Source organism: Protomyctophum parallelum (genome assembly GCF_964188405.1).
Source record: "Protomyctophum parallelum genome assembly, chromosome: 22".
In the NCBI taxonomy this organism is placed as follows: domain Eukaryota; kingdom Metazoa; phylum Chordata; class Actinopteri; order Myctophiformes; family Myctophidae; genus Protomyctophum; species Protomyctophum parallelum.
The window spans coordinates 15016616-15041433 of NC_139714.1; the positions used below are offsets into that span (position 1 = coordinate 15016616).

At 42.2% G+C, this 24818-nt stretch overlaps 1 protein-coding gene across 4 annotated transcripts; it reads right to left on the reverse strand.

Moving 5' to 3' along the window:
• Positions 1 to 563: 563 nt before the first annotated feature.
• fam3c (FAM3 metabolism regulating signaling molecule C) lies at positions 564 to 24038 on the reverse strand (the record flags this gene model as incomplete). 4 transcript variants are annotated; one of them, XM_083757838.1, is made up of 10 exons in its annotated part: positions 564 to 1334; positions 5041 to 5167; positions 5838 to 5922; positions 6019 to 6069; positions 7559 to 7617; positions 9727 to 9850; positions 15074 to 15100; positions 18725 to 18829; positions 20596 to 20638; positions 23995 to 24038. In XM_083757838.1, the coding sequence occupies 9 exons, from the start codon at positions 20609 to 20611 to the stop codon at positions 1245 to 1247; spliced, it is 684 nt and encodes a 227-aa protein (XP_083613964.1). In that variant the 3' UTR covers positions 564 to 1244. The 4 variants fall into 4 exon arrangements, with proteins under 4 accessions (XP_083613964.1, XP_083613965.1, XP_083613963.1 ...); XM_083757839.1 differs by lacking the exons at positions 20596 to 20638; positions 23995 to 24038 and adding an exon at positions 19053 to 19068; XM_083757837.1 differs by lacking the exons at positions 20596 to 20638; positions 23995 to 24038 and adding an exon at positions 20512 to 20532 and having other exon boundaries at positions 565 to 1334.
• Between the last annotated feature and the right edge of the window lie 780 nt (positions 24039 to 24818).

Below are 24818 nucleotides of genomic sequence, written 5' to 3' on the forward strand. Positions count from 1 at the left end.
TGAAGAGATCGTTCAGGGAAGCACTTCCTTGGTTGTTGAAGACAGGTTAGTTTAACCACTCTTAACCCCAACCGTCTGTCTAAATCCCAGTCCACACCAATGCAGCTCCTTTGCAACGAAACCATTTTAAGGACTTCCCACGCCAATGCAACTGCCACTGGACATTATGGTTTCAAGTGGGCGCATGCTGAAAGTAACCTGACTCCGCCAGATGGGGGTGGTATTGATTCACAAGTTCACAATACAGCCTCTCCATGGTATAACTCAGGGATTGGCTGGCGTTGAACCCATGGCCAGGGCGGACCAATCAGATCTTCTTGAGACCGGGTGTGACGTTAATCGAGAAGCCGCCTGTTGCAATTGTATTTCCTATCGCCTTGAAACTGTATTCCATTCTTGAAAAACACAATAGTGAGGCGTTTTCAAAAAAAAATTGCTGAACCTAATAGTGCTATCGGGTGTTCGTTAACACTTCTGCTGTCGTTCGCGGGGGGTCGTTTACTTTCGCTGCTGGTCGCCGCAGCTACCAATATGATTGACAGACGGTCCCGGCCAATCACCTGCCATGTAGCTTGAAAAGGGGGAGGGCTTTTCTTCAGCGATTGGTTCTTACAGGAGATCCCATGGGGTGGAAGTACGTTGTGAAACAAAACGTGTCTCTTAATTCCTTCTGGCGGAGTCGAGTTACACGGCCAATCATTGGTGTCGACTGGCCTTTAGCCCATTTTGGGGCGGGAACCCCTTTTGGTGTTAGCATCATACTATGATTTAGCTGATGAAAAATAGCAGATCTACAAGCTCGTAGCGTGCCACCGAGTGGCGCGCTACGAGCTTGTAGGTCTAGCTATTTTTTGAAGAATCGTGAAAAGTGACATGAAAGTGTTTGAGAACGACTGACGTAGAAAAAAAACTGCTTTTTCAAGAAAACAGTCAGGATTTAGAAGACTTTTGCAGAATCGTTCCCAGGTCAAAATGGGTCAATCTATTCTACACTAAACCTCCTTCTGTCAAACAATCACCGATCTACAAGCTCAACGAAACATGTTTTGAGCTTGTAGATCTGCCCCCCCCCCGACCCCCCAAAAACATGGACGCTGGAGGTTCAAGTGGTTAAATAAGGACGAGAGAAAAAGCGTCAGCGATGAAGACGACGAAGGATTCTTCCTCCTCGGTGGGGGAGGGGGGGGGGGGGGAACGCGGAATGGGCGAAGATGTAGCTGTTAAAAAGCTCCAGAGTTCAAAGGTCACTCCTGTCTCTGCGGGATGCAGCCTTCCATCTCCAGGACCTCGGGCCAGCCTTCGTACTTGTTGGTGTCAGCGCTGTTCTTTATGTGCTGTGGAGAGAGAGTTCTGTTAGTTCTGTTCTTTATTTAGTTTAGTTTAGTTTATTTAGGATCCCCATTAGCTGTTACACCTGGCAACAGCTATTCTTCCTGGGGTCCTCACAGAATAATATACATACAAAAATTATTATGTGCTGAGAGAGAGAGTTCTGTTAGTTCTGTTCTTTATGTGCTGTGGAGAGAGAGTTCTGTTAGCTCTGTTCTTTATGTGCTGAGAGAAGGTTCTGTTAGTTCTGTTCTTTATGTGCTGAGAGAGAGTTCTGTTAGTTGTTCTTTATGTGCTGAGAGAGAGAAGGTTCTGTTAGTTCTGTTCTTTATGTGCTGAGAGAGAGAAGGTTCTGTTAGTTCTGTTTTTTATGTGCTGAGAGAGAGAGAAGGTTCTGTTAGTTCTGTTCTTTATGTGCTGAGAGAGAGAAGGTTCTGTTAGTTCTGTTCTTTATGTGCTGAGAGAGAGAAGGTTCTGTTAGTTCTGTTCTTTATGTTCTGAGAGAGAGAGTTCTGTTAGTTCTGTTCTTTATGTTCTGGAGAGAGAAATGGACACAGAGCAGCGTTGATTTGGACAGCACATTTTTGAATTAAATTTAGTGGCAGTCTTTTAGTCATTCAAGGTTTATAGTCATATTTCTGTCATCCATAGGCGGCGGGTGCGTTTTACCTTTGGGTAGGCTGCCGCCGTGGATTTATTTATTTCCCAGATGGTCTAAAAATGAGTTATTTAGCATACTTTTACCAATGAATTAACCTATACACAGACGACTTTTGGACGTATTTTTCTCAAGTCTGGAGTCAGTCAGTGTAGATTACCCGGCGGTGTTGCTGCCCCTCCGGGAGTCGCGGCTCATGGCTCTTCACAGACGGCACAGAGACAGCAGTCACTCCGCTGAACGTCTCAGTGTTGCTGCAGTGGTGTGGACTGTGAACCGTGCGGGCACTGCATGGTGCTGCTGAGTTCTGACAGCCGACTCACAGCTTCTTCTTCTGAATTAGGCTACTTTATCTTTGCCTTGAAAAAGACATTTTGCGTTTTGCTGTTTCCCAAAACAAACCAGCGCGCGCTACTCTTTGCTACAAAGCGACTGGAAGGACGAGGTTTACAGACATGCCAATAGTAGTCAATCATATGCTGATTAGGCCAGTTGCTGTATAGCCTATCCGATCAGCGATCACCAGGGGGCAGCGACAACACACAAACACACACACACACAATAGCCTTCTATAATGCTGCGCACATATATTATATATATTTAAAGGCGCAGTGAAACGGAAATGGTGAACAACATGAAAATGGTGTTTCAACATGAAACACCGGTCTGAAGTTTCTGAACCAATCAGAGCGTCGCATCCCTTCAGGCGATGGGACGGTAGCTAGGGACGGTAGCTATGCTAGGCGCAACAGCGTGGTGTTGTTTGTTTATAAATCATATGGTCGGCCAGCACAACCAGTTTACTGTTATGTGGCTTATTTCTTCCATATAATGTTTTCAGATACATATTCTAGCGTGATGATTAAGTTGAAAGCGAGTAATACACTGTCTGGATGTTATCTGGAATGGAAAAAAAAACGGAGGATTCTGTAATCAGTAGCACCTGTGATGGACGGACGCGCAAATATGGGAAATTAAACGGGTGAGCTTCATTGTTATTGGCTTTTATCGATGTGTATCTCTACACGTCATCACGCAGCACGTTTTCGTTTTAATAAATAAATAATGCAATCGTTTTTATGGACCTTTGATATAAAAACACACAGAAATGAGAATTTTCACATTTTTTTGGCATCCATTGTTAGGTATGCCCATATAATGACGGATATGGTCTAAAAGTGTGAAAAACGTCTTTTTCATTTCACTGCACTTTTTTTTTTTTTTTTAAGATATTTTTTTGCGGCTTACGCCTTTTATTGATTTTTGAAGGGACAGACAGTAGGCTGACAGGAAACGGGAGAGAGATGGGGGGATGACATGCAGTAAAGGCCGTGTCGGGTCCGGGAGTCGAACCCGCAGCACACTGCGACTGGATTACCAGTCCGGTGCCCAGACCGTTACGCTACGGCCTGGGCCCATTTCACTGCACCTTTAAAAAAATACCCAGCATAATTTTTGGGAAGGCTAAGCCTTCCCTAGCCTTATGCACCCGCTGCCTATGCTGTCATCTGAAATGTTTTAGTTTTAGTCGACTGAGTGCGATTTTACTCGTGTTATGTTATTTCGGAAGCATTAAGACAGTGTGCGGATCAACTAGTCATCTGCCGTCTTCTTCTGGCAACATTTATAGAGCGTCGCAGTCCCGCCCCCTTTCATGACGACGCCAGGCCCAGTCCCGCCCCCTTTCATGACGACGCCAGGCCCATTCCCGCCCCCTTTCATGACGACGCCAGGCCCAGTCCCGCCCCCTTTCATGACGACGCCAGGCCCAGTCCCGCCCCCTTTCATGACGACGCCAGGCCCAGTCCCTCCCCCTTTCATGACGACGCCAGGCCCAGTCCCGCCCCCTTTCATGACGACGCCAGGCCCAGTCCCTCCCCCTTTCATGACAACACCAGGCCCAGTCCCGCCCCCTTTCATGACAACGCCAGGCCCAGTCCCGCCCCCTTTCATGACAACACCAGGCCCAGTCCCTCCCCCTTTCATGACAACGCCAGGCCCAGTCCCTCCCCCTTTCATGACAACGCCAGGCCCAAGAAATTAATCTCAATTCATTTTTCTCCATAGGCATTTCAAAACGTATTTATTTAAAGACCTTTTAACCCATTCTGAACGGGAACCCATTTTGGTTTTAGCATCATATTGTGCTTTAGCTATTTTTGAAAAATCGAAGAACAACTGACATTTTTAGAATCTGATCTCAGGTCAGAATGGGTTAATCAGACCAGTGTGTCCAGTGGAAACCTCGTATGAATCTGTTCTCAGGTCAGAATGGGTTAAGCGTCGTACGAAGCCAACTCTTGTCGTGACAAATCATGACAACACACACAATATTTTGGACCAAACAAATTATTACAAAGAAGAAAAACAACAAAAAAAGTGTTGTAACCTGCCGTCTTTTTTTCCAACTTTCTAATTCTTTGTTTGGCCCGAAATATTGTGTGTGTTGTCATGATTTGTCACGACAAGACTTGGCTTCGTATACAACGCTTAAAAAGGTCTTTAAATAAATACATTTTGAAATGCCTATATGGGAAAAATGCATTGGGATTCATTTCCTGGGCCGCTCGTCGTTCTGAAAGGGGGACTGCGACGCTCTATACAATTTTACAATTTACAATTTAGGCATTTAGCAGACGCTCTTAATCCAGAGCGACTTACATTAAGCAAGAACAAAAAGCATGGGAATACATCACATAAAAGCATTTATCATGAAACATGCGTAAGCTAAGAAAGTAACAGTGGAATATCTATATAATGAAACTATACATATAAACTAGTATACATATATACTACTATGCTATACATATGTACTATGACGTGCTATGACTACATACAATGCAATTATAGTGCTCTACATAACATGCTATAAGTCTGTGTCAAATGCTATCTAAGTCTACAGAAATGCTATCTAAGGGGGTGGGGTAAGTGCTATGGGCCATGATGGAGTCTGAAAAGGTGGGTTTTCAGACTACGGCGGAAGATTGATCTATAATGGTCGAAGACTCAAATCCGTGAGTCAAGTCAGTTTTCCAAAGTGAACCGATCCTCACCTGCTCAAACGGACTCTTTGTCTTGATGCCTTTGCCGCCGACAAAGATCCAGTTGTCGCGGAAGCCCAGGGTGTTGATCACAGAGCTGCCCAGGTCCGTGATCAGCTTCTTGGCCTCGTCGTTGAGTCTGCATCAAAGAGATGGAGAAATACTTTGTGTGACTTTACCTAGATGTGTGCGTGCCTTTGAAATGCCGTTGTCAAGCATCTCTTGAAATGAAGAATTACTCATTTGGCCTACATGAATTGCATTATCAAGCGCACCTTCAGAAGTGCATTCTCCTATCTTGTATACAGCGCTTTACATTACACTGTACTTCACATTCACCCACTTCACATTCATGACATAATATACATAATATACAGAGATTAAAATAGGCTGCATTTTGCATCCCAAAACACAGTTTATAGTTAAGGGACGCAATAAAACAATGACCTCTGCATCCACGGGATGCACTACTGTACTACTGTACTGTTTTTATTCTAGTTTATTTAGTAATAATCATTTCTTCTTCTGTTTTCTACATGAATATAACCACATTATAACCATATAAAATGAAATGGGAGTTAAATGCTGCAATTTGTAAAAATGGCAAAATATGACTCCTAACGTACGGTAGTTGAAGTGGGACTCATAAAAATGTCCCTGGGACTCATTTCTAAAAGACCGTCCCTGCATCCTGGGACTCATTACATTGAAAACCTATTTACATCACTGAATATAGCCTACAGTTTGAACTAAATTAAGCCAATACAAGTTGACAATCAGACGTTTTTTTCTGTACAAATAGTCGTTACTTTGTGGCAGAATCATCAAACGTCGCCATCATCACGATGGTCCCGTCTTGAATGTCCTTCAGGAACTTGATTAGGGGGGCTACGTCTGGAAGGGGTCACAGAGAGGTCACGGTTATACAGTATACGTACAGTACAGTGTGTGTTTATGACAGCAGAGAAGCATTGGTAATGATGACCTCACCTCCGGCCCACATGTCAAAGAAGTCTGTCTTGGACACCTCCCCTGTCTTTCCTGCGGGGACAAGGACAGGACAAAGACAGGACAGACAGACAGACAGACAGACAGACAGACAGACAGACAGACAGACAGACAGACAGACAGACAGACAGACAGACAGACAGACAGACAGACAGACAGACAGACAGACGGTAGAGAGACATCTGAGTGACGTTTGAAGGGATGTTTCACAGTGTGCCGTGTTTTGTTTTCTTTTGGTGTTAGCAATGCATTATGTTATGCTTTAGCTATTGAAAAATAACAGATCTACAAGCTTGTCACTCGGCTGACATAGAAACATAGCTTTTTCAGAAAACGGTCATTTTCAAACAGACATCTTTAGAATCTGATCTCAGGTCAGAATGGGTTAATTACCTTTTTCCAACATGTTTTTGGAAAATTAAAATTAAAAAACTTAAAACAAAACATCAATGAAAAGAAATGTAAAAAAGTTATAGAAACCTCACGCATTAGGACAATATATCAGTCCCAAGATGACCAGAACCAAGGACTGGTGTTTTCAATTAATCTATCATGGTTAAAATAGAGTCTGAAGTTATAATGGGTTTGCAATACTTTGTATAGGAAGGTGTCAGATACAATTTATATCAAAAAATGTAATCAAGCAACTTTAAAACTGTCTGGGGTGCACACAAAGCCAGACTTTAAATTAACCCCAAACATGTTTGGAGACGTTAAAATGACCCGTGTTTGAAAGTGCAGTATTTCTTTAAGGTCTTGCTTGGCTGAACTTATATGATGTTATTTTATATATATATATATATATATATATATATATATATATATATATATATATATATATGTTATCTGCAGCCAATCTGCCCTTAACCCATTTAGGCCTGACGTCGAAATTTATAAAATGTTTTTCTTTTCTTCAAAAATAGACCTACAAGCTCATAGCGCGCCACTCGGTGGCATGCTATGAGCTTATAGATCTGCTATTTTTCAATAGCTAAATTATAACATGTTTAAAATACCAAAAGGGGTTCCCGCCAAAAATGGGTTTAAGCATAATGAGTGTCAAACAACAGGCCCTGACAATAGCATAATTGTTAACCTGTACGCCTAAAAACATACCCATTATTCACTTAATTATCTGAACCTACCGCCTACCGGTATGTTTACTGTTATGACATACTGTTGTCACAGGAGGACATGACCTCAGACAGTATATAGATATACTTGTACGGTACATTTTATAAAAGGTGTTGCTAAAAATGTATGAAGCATCCCTGGCACTTCATTATATAGGCAAAATAAAATGTCCCCGATATTTCTCCCAAATGTTCAAAATTCTCCACATTTTGGTGTTAGCACTATGTTATGCTTCAGCTATTGAAAAACAGCAGATCTACAAGCTCATAGCGCGTCACCGAGTGGCGCGCTACGAGCTTGTAGGTCTGCTATTTTAGAAAAATTCAACTGTCAGGATGTAGAAGAGTTTTTTTTTTATCTGATCTAATATGAAGTATGTTGATGTTACCGTTGACGAGGCCGATGTTGATACCTCTGCCGACGTTGTTCTTCACACCACTCATCAGTCTGAACGGAAAAGAACAACAACAATAATAATATTAAAGTAGAATTCATAATTCAGGCATTTAGCAGTCACAATGTGTCAAACTGACATATTGAGCCTATGACACACACAGTGTGGCTTCCCCCCAGTAGGCTACCTTCACATTCAGTAGATCCTGTGATCTTCTGTGGCCAGATGTAATTTCCTGGGGTCTATAGAAGGACTATAGTAAATGATAATAATAAAAAAATTGCTATAACATTTTGTAAAGAAATACATATGTAGCCCCATGTTCGAATGCCCCCGCCCCTCTGTCAAGAGCTAAAATCCCTAAAACGAAAGAAAGCAGCAAATGAAAAAGAAATTAACACAAATATTTTACTTTCTCTAATAAAAACCTGAAACATGAACCTTGGTTGAAAAAAACTAAAGTTGTCCTTTAACCAAAATGACACAAATGTGAGATCAGAGCAGCGTTGATTTCATAGACTAAAACTATGGCAAAAAATGTTTGTCGACTACTTTCTTTTTCCATTGACGAAAACAAAATGAAAAGAGAATAAAAACTAAGCTAAGATGACTAAAACTAAGACAACAGATTGGGGGGGGGGGGGGGCTTGTTTCTAAAGTGTAGTTGCTTATTTGGGCTTCCTTCCTAATGTTTACCAGAAAAAAATAGTCATACAGTCTCTTGAATAGTTTTCATTTAGTTCACATTTTAGTCAACTGGAATGTTTTAGTGTTAGTCTAGTTTTAGTCGACTAAACCTACAGTTGACCTACATGCCGTCGTAATGACTGATTTTACACTTGCTGAAAATAGCTGATCTACAAGCTCACAAGTCATGCTGCGACACGGTGAGCTTGTAGATCAGCTGTTTTCAGCATGCAACCAAGTGTAAAATGACTTATACTGGATATCTTGTCCACTAGTCCCTTCCTAACATTTCAGTCTAGTTTTTATTTGTTGACGAAATAGAGCGTCGCAGTCCCGCCCCCTTTCAGAACGACGAGTGGCCCAGGAAATGATTCTCCATTCATTTTCTCCATAGGCTTTTCAAAAAGTATTTATTTAAAGACGGTTACGCCGCAAACGAAGCCAACTCGGATCGTGACAAATCATGACAATAATTACAATGTTTTGGGCCGATCAAATAATTAGTAAGAAGAAAAACAAAACAAATAGTGTTGTCTCCTGCCTTCATTTTCTTCTTTCAAATGATTTGATCGGCACAAAACATTGTGTTCATTGTCATGATTTGTCACGATCCGAGTTGGCTTTGTCGGCGGCGTAACCGTCTTTAAATAAATAATTTAGGAATCGCCTACGGTGAAAATGAATGGAGAATTTAGTTCTGAAAGGGGGCGGGACTGCGACGCTCTATTGTCAATACATTTAATCTTAGTTGTAGTCATCATAGCTTTAGTTTTCAGCTAACCCAACATTGACATGTGCTGAAGGGAGTGCCATGTTGTGCTAAACCAAAAACACACAGACAGACACACCCTAAAACAAACATGTACTAATCATCATAGACTTTTCAGAAAGTATTTATTTAAAGACGTTTACGCCGCGGACAAAGCCAACTCTTGTCGTCACAAATCATGACAACAAACACAATGTTTTGGGCCAAACAAAGAATTAGAAAGTAGAAAAAAAACGGCAGATTACAACACTTTCTTTGTTGTTTTTCTTCTTTGTAATTATTTGTTTGGTCCAAAATATTGTGTGTGTTGTCATGATTTGTCACGACAAGAGTTGACTTCGTACGAAATGTCTATGGGGAAAATGCATTGGGATTCATTTCCTGGGCCTGGCGTCGTCATGAAAGGGGGAGGGACTGCGACGCTCTATAATGCATTATAGAGGTCACCTCACCACCGCTCCGGTGGTGAGCTGACCACCGCTCCGGTGGTGAGCTGACCACCGGAGCTGAAATAACTTTGAGCGGTGGCGAGTAAAAACAGAGGCGGTGGTTTGCTCTTCGCCGCGGCTCAGTGACGTCATGTTGTAGTTCGGTTGTCACCTCACCACCTATGAATGAGCCTTTACAATTCAGAAACAGCAGAAGTATCAGATCTGTGAGATCCGTTCCCAGGCTTGTGGATCTTATAATGCCGTGTTTTTCTTACACGTTGTCCTCCAGGCAGATCTTGGGGCCGACGACGCTGGCCGCGCCGCTGGCCATCTTGAAGGAGAAGTGTCCGGCCGGGCACGCCTTGGACAGACCACATTTGTTCCTCGCCGGCATCGTTGCTGTGAGAGAAGAGCCATACAGTCGTGTGTGTCAGTGTTGTGTCAGCCACACACCCCCAGTAACAACAATTACATGTCAAACTATCCTACTGTATCCTACTGTAGCTGTGTCAGACACACCCCCCCAGTAATAATACTACTGTAGTTGTGTCAGACACCCCCCCCCCCTGTAATAACACTACTGTAGTTGTCTCAGACACACACCCCCAGTAATAACAATTACATGTCAAACTATCCACGCAAAACAAACAAACGTAAAATGATCAAAGGTTAAAGGACGACTTCACCACTTTTCAACCTATCTTCATATAATAGGTCCTCACTAATAATCATGAAAAAAATTGGTGCAATTTTTTTCTACTCTGTCTGTGTCTCATAGGAGGGCTGTGGGCAGTTCAGAAACCGTCTTCCAGTGACATCATCGATGGGGAATACAAGCTAATAAAAACTGCAGGCTTTCTAGTCCTGAAAAGTTGCAATGCGAAAATGGAAGCCATCGTTCTCACGATAATGAAAATCTAAACATTTTTGTAAAACAAATATTGTTTAAAAAAAAGATCTGCCTAATGATGATGTCACTGGAAGACTGTTTCTAAACTGCCCACAGCCGTCCAATGAGACACAGACCGAATAGAAAAAAATCGTGCCATTTTATCATGATTATTAGTGAGGACCTATTATATGAAGATAGGTTGAAAAGTGGTGAAGTGGTCCTTTAACAGACTCTATCAACAACGGTCCCATACAATATCCTGACCCTTTAAAAAAGGGAAAGTCCACTCTGAATTGGGATCCGATGGTAATTCCGACGGAGCATTAGTCCGACATGCGGGAACAGCGGTCGGACTAGCGCTTTGACATGCAATGCTCCCGTGCTTGTGGTTTCGTAAAAGACATTTTGGGTTCATTTGCATTTCTACCGTGGCTTTTGTGAGCACCCCAGACAGTCGTTTTCTTTTTTTTAAATATATTTTTTATCCCACGATTTTGTAACCCATTTTTCACCTCTGTGTCAATCATCTAATCTGTGATCCCGGGCTCTACACACCCTCCGCCAACCTAGTCCCCATATATGGGGGACAAGGGGAGAGCAACGGACTTGAACTCATGCTTCCTTCATGCCTGAGTGTCCAAGTTGCTCCCTGGTTGGCGTGGAAGGAACACGTTATTCCAACCAGTTCCTTTCCCCTCCATCAGGCGCCCCGGCTGGCCAGGGGGAGGCAGTTTAATGACCAGGATTACTGCATGTTTTTTGTGAGGGTATCTACCCTAGGGGACACGGGGAGAACATGCAAACTCCACACAGAAAGGCCCTTTCGCCAACCCCGCCTTCGGGTATGGGCACTGATGACGCGGAGGAGGAGCCAGCCAGCACCCACAGCGTCCCGAGTGGGAATCGAACCCAGGACCTTCTAGCTGTGAGGCGACAGCACTACCAACTGCGCCACCGTGCCCCCTCAAACTCTCATGTTAGACTCATTGAAAATTCTTCCCTGGTTGTGGTGACTTTTTTCACAGATGTTTAGTTTGATTATTATTCTTTTTTTTTTTTTGTAATGTTGCATCAGGGAGTCCTAAACGTCCATGCATGACAATCAAAGACCAAGCATGAAATAACAAAAAAAAAATGTCCCCATTCATTAGGACAATATCAGTCACCAGAAGCAGGAACACACACTGTGCGCGCACACACATGCGTGCGTGTGTGCATGCATTGCGTGTGTGTGTGTGTGTGTTCAATTATTACTACTTGTAAATTCCCTTCTAACTACGTAAAGACATTTTTCATTCGAACTTTACTGTTGCGTTGCAGTGGAACTTTCCTTTAAATGTAGAGTAAGTAATTTGCTATGATCAGACGTGACTATGACAACTATTCTATAATAATACTGTACATGCTGTGGCCTTGACTTTAGGTTTCTTATACATATTTACCACATCCGTGTTGAAATATAATTTGAGGGTGGAAAAGGACAGTAATGTGAATGTACATACAGTAGACGGAGAGATTTGATCAAAGAAATCAGGCATTCGAAACTGGCCCCCGTAAAATCTGAATCCCCCCCCACCCCCCCCAAATCTCACAATAGAACACACCAGGGCACTTAGGGAACTAATCAACAACAAACAAATCGTAATCAAGCCAGCAGACAAAGGCTCCTGCATAGTAATTATGGACAGACACCAATACCTGAAGGTGAGAGACAGCTCAACAATCAGGATCATTATAGGCAATTAGACCAACCAATTTACATAGAGAGCTAAAAAAGCCCAAGCCATTGTTAACAAACTGAGGGAAAAAAAACACATAAATGCCAAACAACATCAATATTTAATAGGACAGGACAGCCCTCGAGCTAGGATATTTTATCTTTTACCAAAAATACACAAAAGCCCGGATTCATGGACAATACCATATGAAATTCCACCCGGTAGACCAATTGTGTCGGACTGTGGCAGTGAGACTTATCAGACAGCAGAGTTTATTGAATATTTCCTAAACCCACTGTCGATAAAACACCCCAGTTTTATAAAAGACACTTACGATTTTGTGGACAAAATTAAAGCTATTATAGTAGGAAAGGAGGCCTTGTTGTTTTCGATAGATATAGACAGCCTCTACACAAACATTGAGACAGAAGCAGGCCTACTAGCAGTTAACCCATTCTGACCTGAGATCAGATTCATACGAGGTTTCCACTAGGGCTGCAACTAACGATTATTTTCATAATCGATTCATCTGCCAATTATTTAAACGATTAATCGATGAATCGGATTATGACACTTATTTTTTTTATTTATCACCTTCAAAATATATTTTAGGTTATTTTAGACAGGTTCTAACTAACAAAAAATATAATTCATTCAAAATTTCATTTGATTAGCTGCTGATTAGGCTGCTATTCAAATAAGACAAACTAAATTAAAATGAATTAAAGCAACTCATGGTGTCTTTAGGCTTAGTCTGACTGCATACATTTGATTAAAGAATAGCTACACGTGTCAGTCTAGCAGGAACACTACTCTTCTGAACTCAAATAGGTAATTTACTAATAAATATTCAAGCCATATGTTTTGTTCTTGATACTATAATCGTTGTGTCATATTTTGCTTTGCAGTCGCTACTGTGCATGTACAACTATCATCAGATTGTAAGGGAAGAGAGATGGATCACTCCTCTTTAGTTTAGTTACACTTAACACTGGAAACCTATGGTTAAGTGCATGGAAATCACCTATGATAAATTGCAAAAAAACTCTAGTGATTAGTTGCTGATTCGATTAATCGAGTACTAAATTAGTTGACAACTAATTGAATAATCGATTCGATTACGATTAATCGATGAATCGTTGCAGCCCTAGTTTCCACTGGACACACGCTGGTCTGATTAACCCATTCTGACCTGATTCTGATCAGATTCTAAAAATGTCAGTCGTTCTTTGATTTTTCAAAAAATAGCAGACCTACAAGCTCGTATCGTGCCACTCGGTGGCGCGATATGAGCTTGTAGATCTGCTATTTTTCAATAGCTAAAGCATAACATGATGCTGACAAAATGGGTGCCCGTTCAGAATGGGTTAAAGAAGTCTTTAATAAATACCCAGACACAAATCGACCAGAGGAGGAATTACTCCAATTACTAGACTTAAATCTAACCCAAAATGATTTTTCCTTTAACAACAAATTTTATTTACAAATCAAAGGGACGGCCATGGGAAAGCGATTTGCACCATCTTATGCAAACATTTACATGAGCATATGGGAGCAGACAGCACTAGAAAAATGCAGACTTAAACCAACACATTATTATAGGTTTCTGGATGATATTTTTGGAATATGGGAACATAGCAAGGAAGAATTCCAGGAATTTATTGATGTTCTAAATAGCCATCATAGACCCATAACGATAAAATTTGTGACACACACTGAAAGGATTGACTTTCTTGATGTAACAATCTTCAAGGGCCCAAACTTTAACACAAATGGGAAACAGACACCCACGCCCTATTACACAAAACGTCATTTCACCCGACAAACTCTTACACAGGGATAGTCAAATCACAACTACTAAGATTCCATAGGATTTGCACGCAAAGAAGTGATTTCAAAATAGCTTATAAAACACTATTTAAGGCCCTCAGACTAAGGGGATACACCAGGACATTCCTCCGGAAAGCTCAAAGTACCTTCTTAGAAATAAGAGTGCGAGATCCAGGCCCTAAATTGGCCCTGATAACCAGTTATTCAACACAGAGCACACTAGCCAACAACAGAATAAAAAGGAATTTTGAGAACCGAACGGATGATCTTCTAAAAGATTATAAAATTATATCGGCCTACAGAAAAAACAAAAACCTTAAAGATTATCTAGTACACAGCAAGCTAAAAGAAATCAACACACCAGCACGCGAGGGACCAGAATACTTCAAACCCAAACAATTAGTCAAAAATAGAACTACAAAACGCGTTTTAGAGATTAAACAACAAATAACAACCAGAACCAGCAACTGCATTTACTTAATCACATGTGACAAATGTGGTTTACAATATGTCGGAGAAACGGGTAAAACAATAGGTACAAGGCTGGGACAACACAGATACAATATTAACAATGGAAAAAAGACAACCACAAGGTTTGTGCAACATTTCATGGCTCATGGCATTGAAGCTCTAAAATGCGCTGGACTTCAACACAATCCCAACTGGACAGTAGGACAAAGACGTTTTAATGAAAAACAGTGGATTAAGAACCTCAACACGGATTTTCCTGGAGGCTTAAACATGCCTAAAATCAGATCTTGAACACAACAAAACCTAAACTCAGGATTAAACTGGAGAAATCTAAAAATGATTGGATCAGACTCCCTTCGGATACATGGCGAATGCATTTATTCCTTGCATTGTACAGTGCACTGAAGTTTTTTAATTCCCCCCCCCCTTTTCCCCCCTCACTGTATATGTTTCTTTTCCCTTTTTGCTTCCTTTATGATGAATTCCTGTTCTGTTCTTTAACTATATAGAAGTGTCTATTTGTACGTCTCTAAACGTTTTGATGAATTGAACAAGGTGGACCCTGTTGTAAACAAGTGTAATGCTTAAGTGGGTCGTCCACTCACAGTTAACTTGTCTTTGTATTGAGTTTGTGCTTGAAATGTACTGTAATTCTGCAAACTGTTAATACATATTTCAATCAATCAATCAATTAATCAATCAAATACTTACGGACTTCCTCCACGGGCGGTTCTCCAGCTGGAATGCAAAGGACACAGAAAATATATTTGGGGAAATTAGACGATCATTATTATTGATTATGATGAAAACACTGAACACTCAACTGAACGTACAACAACGTACTGAAATGCCAAGTGAAGGAACGAGGTAGGAAGTGCTGCAGGATATTATAACAAAGGTAGGGATGCTTCCATTTTTCCAGCCACAAATTATGATCCGTTATATTAACCCATTTTGGTGTTAGCATCATGTCGTGCTTTAGCTATTTAAAAATAGCAGATCTACAAGCTCGTAGCGCGCCACCGAGTGGCGCGCTACGAGCTGGCGCGCTATGAGCTTGTAGGTCTGCTATTTTTGAAAAATCGAAGAGCGACTGACATAGAAGTCGACATTTTTTAGAATCTGATCTCAGGTCAGAATGGGTAAATTTTGGTGATCGAAAATTCAAAAATGTGGTCAATTAGTATACTGAAGCTGATATTGGGGTCGATTATGCAAGTGGAACAATATTACATATAATATTACAGTTTTAAGAGGTGGGGGCGTGTGGAATGTCATATAACAATTATGGGCATGGTAAGAAGCGCTTTCGACACCCCGTGGAGTGCGCAAAACGGCCGTGAATTAGTCATGGGTGTGTTTAAGGCGTGTTTGAGACGTACCCAATCAACATGTCCGTACTATTCTCTTTACCAGTCAGCTGATGTCACATACGGAATGCGCCCTTTGGGGATCGTGGTATTACATTTCTTCAGGCTGGCACCATAGAAGACATGACATGCCTTTGTCACATTTGGGTTAATTATTCCTATTGCACTGCATGCTATCACCTTTATGCCTCAAAAGAACAGACCCACCTATACCTTTCAGATCGGAATGGAACTGCGAGTAGATAGCAGCATATTGGCAAATTGGCAATCCATGCGTAATGTTCCCAGAATCGTCTAACCCCCGAACATGCAAGTTCGTTTGATATTGTTTAATTCGATAACGATAGAACCATGTACCATACAGCGAATGAAAGCAAGATTCCTAAGGAATATGGAGATTTTTACATTTAATAAAACGGTTGAGAAATGAGAGAACCATGAACCATTTTATGAAAGACAAACGGGCTGTGAACTTGAAGAGCTCAATCACCATCCCGACATGGAAGAAATATAGCCTAGTGTAGTGCATGCATGTATATGCACTGTTGCACTTGCACACAGTAGCCTACACACGCTCTTTATTTGTTTCTATTGAAAAACACCAGTAAAATAACGTTTATTATATTTTATTTCATTCAAGTCACGACGAAGGAATGAGTTGAATGCGTGCTGCGTAATGCTGTGGCCCCGATGGTATGGTCTTCGCTGAGTTCGCTCGTAGCATTTTATTGAAGAAGACTTGAATCGGGTGTGATACAGCGTATGAAAGCAAACTTCCCAAGGATTATGGAGATGTTTTTATTTTTTTTTAAAGGTTGAGAAATGTAAGAATTATGGCCGTTTCTAATCTCAACATTTTACCAAAGAAAGCCTCTCTCTTTGCCGCAGCAGAGAGCTCTGTTGCCATGTCCCATAGAAACAACTAAATAGGTCTATAAAAATAATCCCAAAAGAAGCGCATATAACAGGGGTCTGTAACCTATTTTAAATGAAGTGCCATGTTTTTTCTGCCATATCCAGATTAATTTTAATGACACCACATTAAAATAAAAAAACATATTTTGATTGTCCACAAATATAAAGTTCTTCCTTCTTTTTAAATATTTTCTTGCACATTGTTATAATGATCATTATATATCCCCCTGCAGTCAGAGTTCATAGTTTTAATGAATGAATGTGATGCATTGTGAGCTGGTAGATCTGCTATTTTCAAAAGTAATCTTGAAAATTTTTAATTTAATTTTTGGATTAGCCGTCCTTAGTTGGGCAAATGCATTCATCTGGGGATCCTTGACATGGGAATGTGCTGTGTGAGGATCACTGGTTTAAACAACATTAGGAGAAAAGCCCAAATAACCACTTTAGAAACAAGAAAAGCAACCACAAATAGTACAACTACCAATATTTACAAGCAACTTTACAGAAAAAGAAGCCGCTTATAATAAACAGACATGGCAACACTCTAGCAGCCTCCCAGAGCCGCTCAAGTGTACAATCAAACAGTGCTTTTTGCGTTTATGAGGTGGTCAGACCCACGTCTAATCGTTATGCGCTGAGTGTTTTTAGCTCAAGGGGCTTAATAGCAAATTGCGCAAAGCGAAAATAATTAACATATGGACACTCCCACAATGCTAAAATATTCAGGAACGCCGTATGCCATATGTGTGTGCGTTCAACACGGGCCGATATGCCTTTCATAATACGAATGTGCGCAGAGCGAGGCCAATTCATGTATTACCACATGGTAAAACGCACCTTCAAAATCTAGGCCAGAGAATATTAATAACATGAGATATTTCACTTCCTCGAGGAAGTAAAAGTTGTAATTCAGCTTTAGTTGCAGAACCAGAGTATCGGAGGTTCATCAGAATGACAATGACAAAGGTCAAGAGAGAGAGAGAGAGAGAGAGAGAGAGAGAGAGAGAGAGAGAGAGACACACACACACACACACACACACACACACACACAGAGCAGGCCGGGGGGGACATTGCATTTATCAACTTTTCGCTGCGCGCCTCACAAGGCTATTGGGTTTATGTGTGATTCGTCTTTGCACAATGCACGCACATTGTGGAAGTAAGCGCTGATCTACAGGCTGACAACGTGTCCCATCTGTGGTCTTGTACATCGCATAAAGCATAATAACGCATAGCTTGATCTGCACGATCACGACCAAATCTAAACATTTTTGTCAAAAGAATATTGTTTAAAAAATAAACTAACGAATGATGATGAGACGGTTTCTAAACTGCCCACAGCCCTCCTATGAGACACAGACTGAGCGGGGAAAAAATCCTGGCATTTTATCATGATTATTAGTGAGGACCTATTATATGAAGATAGGTTGAAAAGTGGTGAAGTGGTCCTTTAAGCAATCCAGATACATATAGGCTGGCTATATAACCCATATCAAAAATGTTTGAACATTATCAGACAATTAACACATCTTGCCTGCCCAAAAAAATGTAATTCCTGGAAACGTCACTGGTCCCAGGCCAGGAATGCATCTGAATTTTGCCAGAGACATGTTCAACTACATGTACAGTAGGAGCCAGAGAGGTGCACTGATTTCTTGTATAGGCAGTGCCGGTTTTTCTAGTTCGCTGACAGAGAGGTTGGCTGACAGAGTGGTTGGCTGACAACGCCTGCCAAATGGTGTGAACCATGTGCTTCTGTCCTATTCGTAGTGTTGTGGAATTCTGGATCAATCAGTAATTAGTCTCCCGTAGCAACGACTATTCCACAATCTCCGAATGCTACAGTGTACAGTATATAGCTCCCCAAGTGCTCAGCACAAAAACGCAGGTCTCAGTGAAAACGAACTATCAGACCTAAAAGCTCGTAAACTTGTAGGTCCGCTGTTTTAGAAAAATCGAAGAACGACTGACATAGAAACATAGCTTTTTCAGAAAACTGTCATGACGTAGAAGACATTTTTACAATCTGATCTCAGGTCAGAATGGGTTAAATCATACATTAAGAAGTACTCACCGAAAATGCTTCCCATTTTAAAATCCATATTAATTTCAAAAAGCTCGAATGCCAGGAAAACAGCCAGGAAGAACACCCCGATAACCACGGCCAACTTCAACACACCTGGCGGGGTGAAGAGAACACACACACACGCACACACACACACACACACACACACACACCCCAATTAAAAAATTAAATAATACCAAGTACATAATTCCGCACTTTCAGTTGTAACAGAGTAGTTAGACGTTGCAGAATTGACACTTTTAAGTAAAACAATAAATTGAGTACTTTTTCCCCATCACTGCTGCCATGACATGAGGTCATGTGACTCATTACGTACCTCCAGGCCTCAGCATCTTCTCTAACCCTATAACCCTTACGTACCTCCAGGCCTCAGCATCTTCTCTAACCCTAACCCTTACGTACCTCCAGGCCTCAGCATCTTATCTAACCCTATAACCCTTACGTACCTCCAGGCCTCAGCATCTTATCTAACCCTAACCCTTAAGTACCTCCAGGCCTCAGTAGGGTTGGGTGACGATACGAATACATCGTCAATCGCGAATATACGAATCCAATCGCCGAATATTTTTATTAGGCGATTTCTCGGGACGATTTAGCCTAGATAACCTGTAAAGTGTGAGCAACATGTGGATCAATTTGGCCCAGCAAAGTAGTAACAGCGGCCGGGTGGAAATCACCTCCTCCCGTTATAATGGTATGCTCCCACAGTCCCGACTCCCCGCACTCAGCACTGTCAGCAGCCAGCCTCGGGCACCGCCGCACGGCACTTACGGCAGCCTGGCTGGGAGCTGAGGGAGGCTGTAGCCTACATGTTGTTTAAGCTCCGGAGTCCAGACCCATGCAGTTTAATAATATACAGTCACAACAGAATGCACACTGCTGTCTCGTGTCTCATCACAATCCCAATGCGCCACCCGTGAGTGGCGGGGGGGAAAATAAAAAAAACTGTCTACTAGTGTTAGTGTATAGGCACGGGGATCATTCATTAGCTTAGCGCTTAGCTTAGCGTTAGCTTAGCGTGTAGCCAATACTGCTGCAACCCACTGATTGAACTTCATCTCCGCCTGTAATCTAAGTTATTTTTATTGACAACGTGAACGGACCCCGACACCAGCGCTGCAAAAATAGACAGATCTACAAGCTCTCAACGCGTAGCGAACGGCACTGCAAACAGGCAGGACGCGACGCCTTGAGAGCCTGTGTGGATCAGCCCGGCTGCAGCAGCTTGTCGGCTCCGCTGCTCAGTGCTCCGCTCCGAGCCTCCGACGACCGGACCGGGGAGGGAAGGGAGCAAGTTGCGCTGCAGTCTGCAGAAACAGACTGATCTACAAGCTCTCAACGCCTAGCGAACGGAGCTGCGAAAACAGGCAGGACGCGGCGCCTTGAGAGCTTGTAGATCTGGCTTTTTTGCGACCTGCAGTGAGCTGTTCTCACTCTACTTTTATGACACGAATACATCGTCAATCGGCGAATATTGGTCAGACGATTGGCGGTTGAAAAAAATTGGCATATCGCCCAACCTTAGGCCTCAGCATCTTCTCTGACCCTAACCCTTACGTACCTCCAGGCCTCAGCATCTTCTCTAACCCTAACCCTTACGTACCTCCAGGCCTCAGCATCTTATCTGACCCTAACCCTTACGTACCTCCAGGCCTCAGCATCTTATCTAACCCTATAACCCTTACTTACCTCCAGGCCTCAGCATCTTATCTGACCCTATAACCCTTACGTACCTCCAGGCCTCAGCATCTTATCTGACCCTAACCCTTACGTACCTCCAGGCCTCAGCATCTTCTCTGACCCTAACCCTTACGTACCTCCAGGCCTCAGCATCTTATCTAACCCTAACCCTTACGTACCTCCAGGCCTCAGCATCTTGTCTGGCCACTCACAGCTCACCACCTGCACAGAGACACAATATGGTCGGCCAGGCCTGTCACAGTTATTACATCAATGGCTTAATCACATTTATTAGAGATAATCGCAAATTACACTTTACATAATCAATCGTTTCCACGTTGGAAAATGTCCATCCATACATTTTCGAACATTTGAGCGGTGCACACTGTCTCCCAATGAACAGCTGTGTGTGTGTGTGTGTGTGTGTGTGTGTGTGTGTGTACTGTGTAGGTCTGTATGTGTCTATTTAAGTATGTCCGAGTATGACCTATTGATCCCTGCAGCTGTTTTGAACACACACACACACACACACACACACACACACACACACACACAAACACGAGACATGTTTTTATAATCGTCATGGGGGCCCGTTCCTGCCGGGAATGGTTTAATCCAGGTTACTGTCGCTGCGATATACGACATACCCGCCTTTTGTTTTATGTGTTTAATCCGCCGTAATGTAATAAATAAAAAGAAACTCTGTCTTTGCCGCGGAGATAGAGACTAGATGGTTTCGTTTTGATGACGAAACCGGAAATCGTCACATGCTGTGGGCTGCTAGGGCTTCTGGGAAATTGAGTCCAATGCAAATGAATGGGGTACAACGCCTCATGGAGACGGGTCTTGTGTGCGTCTTCCGGGTGCACCAAGATGGTGGATGGTGCGATCGGATCATAACAAACCGAGGAACCTTTTTTCGCTGGATTTTCACGGATTAAAAGCCCAAATAATTCAGCGTATGCTCTAAAGGTAATACAACAATCTCGGCAGCGTAGGGTAGTTGATTAAAATGCGGGTTACGCGTTTAAATCAGTCAAACTGTTAATTATGTCACGAACAACTACCATGAAATCCTGACACTCTTTGATGTTGTGGACAACTTCCTGCATAACTACTGTAAATTCAGGACATGTGCAGTGAATGTAGACAGACACTAATAGTTCTGTCGGCCTCGGCAGGTTCTGTGTTCTGTAGACAGACACTAATAGTTCTGTCCGCCTCGGCAGTCGGCAGGTTCTGTGTTCTGTAGACAGACACTAATACTTCTGTCCGCCTCGGCAGGTTCTGTGTTCTGTAGACAGACACTATAGTTCTGTGTTCTGTAGACAGACACTAATAGTTCTGTCTGCCTTGGCAGGTTCTGTGTTCTGTAGACAGACACTATAGTTCTGTCGCTGGGTCAGCGGCAGGTTTCAATCGCTGTTGCCAGCCAGGGTGTGTTCTTGCTGGTGGTGGTTTCATTGTGAACAAGTAGCCTATAAAGCAGAGTACCTACCTCACCTGGCAGGTGAAAACAAGAGCATTTGAATGCCTGATCTGCATGATGTGTACACAAGAGGACAGTCAACACGGCCCACCCCCCACCCGCCCAACCGCCCTCAGACATTGAGGACAAAAGAGGTGTTAACCCATTTTGGGGCGGGAACCCCTTTTGGTGTTAGCATTATGTTATGCTTTAGCTATTGAAAAATAGCAGATCTACAAGCTCATAGCGCGCTACGAGCTTGTAGGTCGGCTATTTTTGAAAAATCGAATAGGCTAACGACTGACATAGAAACATAGCTTTTTCAGAAACCTGTCAGGATGTAGAAGAACATTTTTAGAATCGGATCTCAGGTCAGAATGAGGTTAAGGTGCGTTCAGACTTGGATGGTTAGAGCGGCGCGATTACATACAAAAGTCAATGCAAAGACGAGAATTGCGCGGAACACCAAAAGGGGTTCCCACCCAAAATGGGTTAACAGTCTATCTGTCTCTCTCTCTCTAGGTGCTGCCAGACTGTATTGGAGGATGGAAAAGAAGCTCCACTTCCGCGGACGACTTGCGTCCGCAGCCAGAACACGCGTCGTGTACGCGGGGTTAAACAAAAGCCAGTGAACCTATAGAAATAGAGCAGAGCCCTCTAACTATAGGGTTGACAAATATTAGCTCTAGGCAATACGGCGAGTAAATCAAGGGAGGATCATGCCAGGCTTAGCTTGTCAATCACTCAACTCAATGACACTAGATTTATTTGGGCTGTAAATAAATCAGCCCATTTTGACAATATATCGTGTAACTATTTGATGCTTGTTGCTGCTTTAGATTCTATACCAGTGTAACGATTAAAAGGGCGACCATCTCTAAGGCATTATCGTCACAGCTAAACCCCTTATCCCTAAACTTCTTTGCCCTTTTTATTTTTACTATTTTGCAAAACATTTTTGAATAGTTCAAATGGCCAGTCTATAAGCTCACAACGTGTCAATGTAGATCGGCTAGTTGAACTATTCAAAAATGTTTTTCAAAATAGCAAAAAGAAAATCACACCCGTGTGAACCGAGTGGTGCAACCCCCCCCTCCTCCTCTCTCTCTCTCTCTCTCTCTCTAGGCAAACACAAAAGTTTGCGGTGGATATAAAATTAGAGGACCATATTTCACTCCACGTCTTTGGAATTATTTAATGGGCGTGTACAAACGGAGCATTCATCACATTTATGCCGCCAATGTTCCAATTCTATCAGGATCTGGTGCAAGCCATCCATCTATGCTTTATGCAGCCATGTGTGGAAACCATAACAACCAGCATATAAAAGTATCTTCTAAAACATTGTTATAATCATTTCTCATCTTTTCTCCATAGGGAGGGCTGAGCCCCACTATAGCACATTGATACCAGCCATCCACACACACACACACACACACACACACACACACACACACACACGTAATGTACTACAGAGGTTATCACTCCACCAGTCTCTCTCCAGCGAGCATGTCAATCACTTCCGCCAGGAGTCAGTCAGGACAGTGTGTTTTAACGTGCTGTTGGCTTCTATAAAGCGACACCGTCGTACGGCGGAGCATAAACCAGGCTTATAGTTAAGACAGAGAGGGTTTGATTGATTGAAATATGTATTAACAGTTTGTAGAATTACAGTAACATTTCAAGCACAAACTCAATACAGAGACTGTTAACTGTGAGTGGACGACCCAATTAAGCATTACACTTGTTTACAACAGGGTCCACATTGTTCAATTCATCAAAACATATTTTAGTATGATTGACAGGCGATAAAAGTGACCAATAACCTGAACCAAAGCAAAGTACAACAGACAGTTTAGCAGCTCGATTAGAGGATGAGTTGAACGTTAGCTTCCCTTGCTAACAGGAACACAGGTTGACTTCTGCTTGCCTTTAGGTTCGTTGTGTTAATGTTATTATGGACAGTACGTGTCCTCCTGGTAGATAGATAATGTGTCACAGTTCGTTCGTAAACGGCGCAAAATGAACGTCAACGTGATTCCATATAATAGCGGTCATAGTTTAAACGAATAAAACAAAATGTCACGGTACTAACTGTCATAGTTCTTACCTGTCAAACGCGACGACAACTGTCTGTGTGTGAACTGTGAAAAGGATGACAGCTTGCAGCTGTGACTGAGAGGGTAGTAATCCCATAGCCCGCAGGGCTCACTCGCGCTGTGATAGGCTGAGTCGGTTGCCGGGGCAACTGCAGGAGCAGAGCGACCATTGCGTTGGTTGCCTCACAGTCGTCAACTGACCAATTACTGGGCGCGTCCCTCCGGGACATGGGATTTGTACTCACGTCGCCCTCTCGAATACTTCCTTTGCTAAAATTGTGCAAAGCGTTAGCGAAGTGGGGAATGCTGCCACCTGCTGGTAGAGACCAATGATACAGAAATGGTACTTTTGATTTTACAGATTGGATTATTATCTTTATACAGTCAGGCCAGTAATACAGAATTGATCTATATACAGATTAATATAATACAGATTTGATGTGATCTTTACAGAGAGTAATGATACAGATTTTCTTTGAAGTGTTACGTTTATTGTGCATTTGATCTTGTACATTGGAAACAGGAATCTTTTTCAAGATTAACATATATGTTACTTCTCAATAGGTTGAGTGCAAAAGAGAGAAAAAAGGAAATAACACACTTAATGCATAGACTTATAAACAGTGTAAATGAAAAGCAATTATATAAAACTATAAAGTATAATGGAATGTGATACATATAAGACAGGGCAACAGATCGTTTGAAATGCTGGGAATTCAGATACTGTGGAAAACAGGGCCTATTATGTTATAGTGTGGCATTATCGCAAACAAAACATGTTACAGCGGTTCCCATCCGTTTATTAATCAGGGGCAGGGCCCACTTGAAAATGTGT